At 52.5% G+C, this 7,656-nt stretch overlaps 1 protein-coding gene across 3 annotated transcripts; it reads right to left on the reverse strand.

Annotated features, from left to right (window-relative positions):
- Positions 1–3,183: 3,183 nt before the first annotated feature.
- Positions 3,184–6,378, reverse strand: MFSD5 (major facilitator superfamily domain containing 5). 3 transcript variants are annotated; one of them, XM_055357138.1, is made up of 3 exons: positions 5,965–6,378; positions 5,554–5,884; positions 3,184–4,772 (listed from the first exon to the last, which is right to left on the reverse strand). In XM_055357138.1, exons 2-3 carry the CDS (start codon positions 5,854–5,856, stop codon positions 3,402–3,404), a joined length of 1,674 nt encoding a protein of 557 aa, XP_055213113.1. In that variant the 5' UTR covers positions 5,857–5,884; positions 5,965–6,378; the 3' UTR covers positions 3,184–3,401. The 3 variants fall into 3 exon arrangements, with proteins under 3 accessions (XP_055213113.1, XP_004053265.1, XP_004053267.1); XM_004053217.4 differs by lacking the exons at positions 5,554–5,884; positions 5,965–6,378 and adding an exon at positions 5,326–5,502; XM_004053219.4 differs by lacking the exons at positions 5,554–5,884; positions 5,965–6,378 and adding an exon at positions 5,111–5,223.
- Between the last annotated feature and the right edge of the window lie 1,278 nt (positions 6,379–7,656).

The following is a 7,656-nucleotide window of genomic DNA, read 5'->3' on the forward strand; positions in this document are numbered from 1 at the left end:
TGTGGTGGCTCACGCCTGTAATCCCAGCACTTTGGGAGCCTGAGGCGGGTGGATCACAAGGTCAAGAAATCAAGACCATTCTGGCCAACATGGTGAAATCTCGTCTCTACTAAAAATTAACTGGGTGTGGTGGGGTGTGCCTGTAGTCCCAGCTACTCGGGAGGCTGAGGCAGGAGAATCACTTGAACCTCGGAGCCGAGATGGTGCCACTGCACTCCAGCCTGGCAATACAGCGAGACTCCATCTCAAAAAAATAAATAGGCCGGGCACGGTTGCTCATGCCTGTAATCCCAGCACTTTGGGAGGCCAAGGCGGGTGGATCATGAGGTCAGGAGTTTGAGACCAGCCTGGCCAAGATGGTGAAACCCTGTCTCTACTAAAAATACAAAAATTAGCTAGGCGTGGTGGTGCACGCCTGTAGTCCCACCTACTTGGGAGGCTGAGGCAGGAGAATTGCTTGAACCTGGGAGGTAGAGGTTGTGGTGAGCCGAGATTGTGCCACTGCACTCCAGCCTGGGTGACAAGAGCGAAACTCCATCTTAAAAAATAAAATAAAATAAAATAAATAATAAATAAAAATATCACCAGTACCTAGCGGTAAAACACATGGCATAGCAGGTGCTCAATAAAAAATGTTTAAGGCCAAATAGATAATCTCTAAGATGCCTTCCAGCTGTTAACACGCTGTGAGTCTGACAGGAAAGAACACTCTCCACTCTATTTGCCACCAGCCCCTTTGAAGCAAGCTCATCAGGGACAAAGCTAAAGGAATCTCATTAGTCTCCCCTACCCCTCTATTTCCATATCACTTAGGAATGTGAGGGCCACTAATAATTACTGTCAGGCCAGTTGTGGTGGCTCACACCTGTAATCCCAGCACTTTGGGAGGCTGAGAAGGGAGGATGGCTTGAACCCAGGAGTTTCAGATGAGCCTGGGCAACATAGACCCTTGTCTCTACAAAAATTTTTAAAAAATTAGCTGGGTATGGTGGTGCTGCCTGTAGTCCCTACTACTTGGGAGGCTAAGGTGGGAGGATCGCTTGAGCCCAGGAGGTCGAGGCTGCAGTGAGCCATGATCCTGCCACTACACTCTGGCCTAGGCGACAGAGCAAGACCCTATCTCAAAAACAAAATAAAACATAAACCGATAATAATGATATTGTCATCCAAAACAACAAATCACCAAGTGTCTCCTGAAAAGCCAGGCGTGAGCTAGCCTGTCTCCTCTCCAGATATGTACTGAGCACAGCCATGGGGAAAGCATCCGATTGTGTGTATATATGCAGGAGATAAAGGTGAGTAAGACTGTTTCCTCTTCCCCTCAAGATCATAGCATGATAGAAAGAGACGGAACATCTACAAATAACTATAAAGTATATCTAGGTCTAGCCCAACAGGGCAGAAAGAGGAAGTGGAGTTATTGCAAGACTGTCTTTAGTCTTGAGATGATGGGTGGCAGGAGTAGGGGGGTAGTAGAAAAGATGCCTTTTCTTTTTTTTTGTTTTTTGAGACAGTCTCATTCTGTTGCCTAGGCTGGAGTGCAGTGGCGTGTCTCAATCATCACTCACTGCAGCCTCGATCTCCCAGGCTCAATTGATCCTCCCACCTCAGCCTCCCAGGTAACTCAGACCATGGGCACATGCCACTACGCACAGCTAATTTTTGTATTTTTTGTAAAGACGGGGTTTTGCCGTGTTGCCCAGGCTGGTCTCAAACTCCTGGGCCTCCCAAAGTGCTGGGATTACAGGTGTAAGCCACCACACCTGGCTGATACGTGTTTTTCTTACTTAACCTCAACCTCTATTCCCTGAAGCCTGGGTGGGGTAATATGTTTTTTCCTAGTCTGAGTAGGGACCTGAGACCACCACCCATTCCTCCCCTTGGCCTCACCCTGCAGAAGCCCTTCCACCCTGCATTCCACCAGCACCTGCTGATGCTATCTCTCCACACAGGTTGGGACCTGCAGGTCTTGGAACATCCTGCATCTTTCTGAGTAGTCTGGGACCCAAGGAAAGGTCATTAACCCCTTTCCAGAAAGGGTACGTGTCCCCCATGCCCATCTCAAGCACATTCCAGGACACATCCTTGAGCCTACCCTCCTTCCCTCCCCTCCCTTCTTAAAGCTGGCTGTGCTTCCCCTGAGAAGCCCAGGTTTTGGTGGGAGGAGGAAAGGCAGATACAATCAGAGGTGAGGCAGGGAGGCACCCATAGAACTGGCTCACTAGTACTGTTTCCTGCCCTGATGGCTCCCTCACCCTCATTCAGGCTGGGTTGGGGAGAGTCAGGTACAGATAAGACATCCTAGTCCCTCAGCCATGCACCACTCTGTCCCCTTGGCAGCCTTTCACTTCGGTTTCACACAGAGATACAGGATCTGGTAGACCCAGATGATGTTGGACAAATGGTGCATTCATAGCCACAGAGGCAAAAGGGAGGCAGCAGGCCTGTGCTGCGCTGCAAGCTTACTTTGGTAGGAAGGGCCCTGGCTTTGCCCAAGGAGTGGTCACAGCAGCAGCCCAAGCCCCTGGAATCTTTGCTCAGTGGCCTGGCATATTGGGCATCTACTCCATGTGCTCTGGAGATCATCTTACCCTGCATGTAAGCAAGGGTTCTGCTTGACAACTGGGGGGAGTGCCTGTCCCACAACAGAGGAATGTGGAGGACCTAGAAGCCTCAGGCCCTTCCCACACAGCTCTGCTGAGAGCAATTCCATAGTTCTCAGTTTGAACTGGAGACAGCCTTGGAGAAGTTAGAAACAAAACTTTTGCTGATAATCCCACCTCAAAACCTCTAGCTGGGCTGGGCGTGGTGGCTCATGCCTGTAATCCCAACACTTTGGGAGGCCGAGGTGGGTGGATCACCTGAAGTGAGGAGTTCGAGACCAGCCTGGTCAACATGGTGAAACCCCATCTCTATTAAAAATACAAAAATTAGCTGGGCGTGGTAGCAGGCACATGTAATCCCAGCTACTTGGGAGGCTGAAGCAGGAGAATTACTTGAATCCGGGAGGCGGAGGTTGCAGTGAGCCAAGATCGCGCCATTGCACTCCAGCCTGGGCGACAGAGCAAGACTCCGTCTCAAAACAAAAACAAAACAAAAAAAAACTAAAAAAAAAACCTCTAGCTGCCCACTCACCAGAAACTACTGATAAGGCTACAGGTAAGGATGAGTAAATCAAATCAATGATCATTTAAAAGTGTTTATTTTCTAAATGGGAGTAACACAGAGGGAACTTTTGGCACCTTCTTTCCAGTCCATCACCCCCATCATGTCCTCCCAAACACAAAGCAATGGCAGGAGAAACCACAGGAAAGTCACAAAGTCAGTCACAGAGAGATCTGTACAATCCTGGATAGCTGGAATTCAAGAGTCTGTCCCAGCTATCTTGTCCTGGAGTGGGGTTACAGCTCAGGGGCATAGGGCTCCTCAGTAGGTGAGGGTACCCGCAGCTCAGCATCATGCCTTACCACGGTGAAGAGTCCCACCACTGCCAGCAGAGCCATCACCATGACAGCAGAGCAAATGCTGAACATATTCCGAGTGCCTGTTTTTCGATCACTGTCATGGAGGACAAGGAGCCCTAGGCAAGCCAGTAAGTGCAGAGGTACCCGGAACCAGTTGAGTACACCAGCCTGCTCTGTCTCAGGGATCACCTTTCTCCGTAGGAAGCTCATGCTGGGAAAGTATAATCCACAAGCCAACTCAATAAGTAGAAAGGCTATGAAGGACTCCACCGGACTCTCCTGGCCTGGGCTGGTAGAGAAAGTCAACATGAAGAGAGAGAAGACGACGATGAGCACAGCAAGGGACAGCAGGTGCATGGGCTGAAGGTGGTACCTCTTGGAGGTGGCGATACGGTACAGGGAAGAGCCAAGCAGGCTGGCTGCCATGAAGCTGGAGAAGATAATGCCCAGAGGGGCCCCGTGTGGGTCCAGCACAGGTGTCCAGAGGAAGACAAAGATGAAGATGACACTCTCAAATAGAGCTTGTATGGTGCCCAACAGCAGCACGCGGCGGTCCGACAGGAGGCAGCGCAGGCCTCCAGCACAGGTCCTTGAGAAGGCACGCTGCCGGTCATAGTTCTCCCCCCAGTTTCGAAGGGCCAAGGCCCCTGCCAGAGCCAGGAGAGGGATGGCAGCCACAAAGGGCGCTACAGGCCCCAGCCCTATCCAGCTGGCTACAGCCTCAGCTGCCACACCTGCCACTACAGCCAGCACATGGTTCCAGAAGGCAGCTCGAGCAAAGGTAGCTGGGATCCACTCAGCAGGGAAGTCATGCCGTTCCACGTGCTCATGGATATACCAGGCCTCGAAGGCTGAGAAGAGCAGGGCTGTGGACAGCCCACCAAGTGCTCGCCCCACTAGCAGCACAAAGTAGTCTTGAGAGAGTTTGGTTAAGCAGCATAGTGAGTAAGTCAGGGAGAAGAGGACACAAGAATTCTTGCGACCCAGCCAATCCACAAGGGAGGAGGCCACTAGGCCAAAGAGGACTGTAGAGGCAAGGCCACAGACATAGAGGATGGCAATTTGACCTTCCAGGAAGTAGTAATGCTGGTAGAGTTTATAGAGGTAGGGGGCCTGGAGCCAATCAGCTGCCAGGGCCAGGAAGTAGACCTGATAGAAGTCCAGTTGAAACCGAAGGAAGGAGGGATTGCTGCAGGCCCTTCCAGGGGGTTTAGCCCGGCATCTTGACAGTTCCAGCCCCAGGCAGGAGGCCAGGAGGCCTACAAAAGCAAGGTAGGCAGTCACCAGCATGGTGGGCCCCCGGACGACCTGGGAAGAGAGGTGGGAGTCAGAGCCATATCCATCCTTCGGGCAGCACGGTCAAGGGGCTGACTGTCTTAAGCAGATGGCAGCTCCACCCAACCCCGCTGCCAACTCCACTCCCCAAGATCTCAGACCGGAGGGACCAGTTGGGTGGGTGGGAGGAGTGGCCACGCCAAAGCTGTCTCCTAGGACACTGTGGGGCAGGGAGGGGTAAGAAGACAGGGGAGAGGGCTGGACACTCACCCCATCCTTGCCTGTGAAGAGGGAGTCCCTTTCAATAATCCCGCTCCTGCAAATTCTACTGCCCTTTCCCACAGCAGCTCCCGCACACTTCCTTCTATTACCTCCCATCCTCGCTGCGGAGCCTCTTTTTGCCCTCAGTGTCTCATCCTCTGTCCCGGGCATCCCTCCCACCCGCGCAGGCCTCTCGAGTTGCTTCAGGGTCATGCGTGTGCATCTCAGATGCCCACTCCTCCAGGTCACTGGCACCCCACTGCGCCCCCTAGCCCCTGCCCAGCCCTGCCACATCCACTTGCACCTCGCCCAGACTCCGCCTCACCTGCTGCCCCGGTCTGCGGGGACGCCCCGGACACGTCCGGCTCCAGGCCGCCAGGCCACCCTCCCCGCTGTGGCTCCGGCTCCGGCTCGGGTTCCAGCAGCGCTCCCGCCCCTCACAGCCTGCTTCCGGGAGCCGGGCAGGCCCCTGGCCGCCGCCATGATGGCTTCGTCACGTGACGGGGGCGCGGCGCCAAAACCCCGCCCCGCCCGCCCGCCCTCCTTCCCTTACCCGGGCGCGGAACTCCTGACGCCTGGGGTGGGTCGGGAAGGGGCGACCATAGGCGGCTGCGGTTGCTTCTCCTGGCCTGGCCTCGCTCGCTGCCCTCCCGTGACACCTGCTCCTCTGGCTCTTGGATGCCTGAGGGGCCACCCTGAAATAAGGGCCAATTTTCTTTTCTTCCGTGCAGTGCTCGGGAAAGATGCCCGCAGTCCGGTAGAGCCAAGGGTTGGAGCTTCTTAAGGAACAGCACCGCTGCCCGAAGCCGAGACGGTCTCCTCGGTTTGCCTCCTCTCCCACTGCAGTGACCTCCATGCAAGAGAAGCCAGTATGGTCCAGACACCTGAGGGAGGCGGTGTGGTGTAAAGAACTTGGAGTCGGGCTGCAGACAGACTAAGGCGCAGTCCTGCCCCTGTCACTTACCAGCTGTGTGGCCTTGGGCAAGCCGCATAACTTCCCAGTGTCCCAGTTTCTTTGAAGTCACAGGAGAGCAATGCCCAAATAAAGAAGGCTAAAGTTCAGTGGCAGCATGGGGTTAAGAACTTCAGCCTTGGAGCTTAACTCCCTACCTTCTGCCACTTACAAGCTGTTTTACCTTGGAAAAACTATTTAACCTCTCTACAGCTTCCGTATTATCTCCTCAAGAGCCTCCAATGACTTCCCATCTCACTAAGGGTAAAAGCCGAAATATTTATAATGGCCTACAAGACCCTCTGTCCTCTGACCCTCTGCCACTCCTCTGACTTCATCCCCTGCTCCTCTCCCTCCCATCTATGTTGGCTACCACCAGGGCTTTTGCACACTGTTCCCTGTACAGTTCTTCTCCAAGATATCCACGTGGTTCCCCCCCACCTCCTCCAGTTCTCTGTTCAAATGTCACCTGATCTTGGCTGGGCCTGGTGGCTCATGCCTGTAATCCCAGCAGTTTAGGAGGCCGAGACAGGCCGATCAGTTGAGGTCAGGAGTTCAAGATCAGCCTGGCCAACATGGTGAAACCCCGTCGCTACTAAAAAAATATAAAAATTAGCCAGGCATGGTGGTGGGCACCTGTAATCCCACCTACTCGGGAGGCTGAGGCAGGAGAATAGCTTGAACCAGGGAGGCAGAGGTTGCAGTGAGCCAAGATCACGCCACTGCACTCCAGCCTGGGTGACAGAGCGAGACTCTGTCTCACAAAAAAATAAAAAATAAAATAAAATTTTAAAAAATGTCACTTGATCAGAGGGGCCTTCCATGGCCCTCCTGTTTAAAATAGCAACACCACCACCTCCAGCACAGCAATCTACCTACTTTCCTTCCAATTTTCTATTCTCTCTGCTGCTTTTACTCTACGGTACACTATGTATTTTCCTTGTTTATTTATTTACTATCTTGGCCAGGTGTGGTGGCTCACACCTGTAATCTCAACACTTTGAGAGGCCAAGGTGGGTGAATCACGTGAGGCCGGGAATTTAAGACCAGTCTGGCCAAACGTGTCGAAACCCCATGACTACTAATAATACAAAAAATTGCTGGGCGCAGTGGCTCACACCTGTAATCCCAGCACTTTGGGAAGCTGAGGCGGGCGTATCATGAGGTCAGGAGTTCAAGACTAGCCTGGCCAATATGGCGAAACCCCGTCTCTACTAAAAATACAAAAAAATTTGCTGGGCATGGTGGCGTGCACCTGTAATTCCAGCTACTTTGGAGGCTGAGGCAGGAGAATTGCTTCAACCTGGGAGGCAGAGGTTGCGGTAAGCCGAGATCGCACCACTGCACTCCAGCCTGGGCAACAGAGCAGGACTCCGTCTCAAAACAAACAAAAAAATTAGCTGGGCCTGGTAGTGCGCGCTTGTAATCCCACCTACTCAGGAGGCTGAGGGACGAGAATTGCTTGAACCTGGGAAGCGGAGGCTGCAGTGAGCCAAGATTACACCACTGCACTCCAGCCTGGGGGACAGAGCAAGACTTTGTCTCTAAGTAAATAAGTAAATATTTACTATCTCTTTTCCCTACAGATTTTTATCTGTTTTGTTCACCTGTATTCCCAATACTTAAAGCAGTCATTGATAAGTATTAATCATAAATATTCCATAAGTAGTCTATGAATAAATGAATAAGTTATGTAAATTACTA

Source organism: Gorilla gorilla, chromosome 10 (genome assembly GCF_029281585.2).
Source record: "Gorilla gorilla gorilla isolate KB3781 chromosome 10, NHGRI_mGorGor1-v2.1_pri, whole genome shotgun sequence".
NCBI classification, from domain to species: Eukaryota; Metazoa; Chordata; class Mammalia; order Primates; family Hominidae; genus Gorilla; species Gorilla gorilla.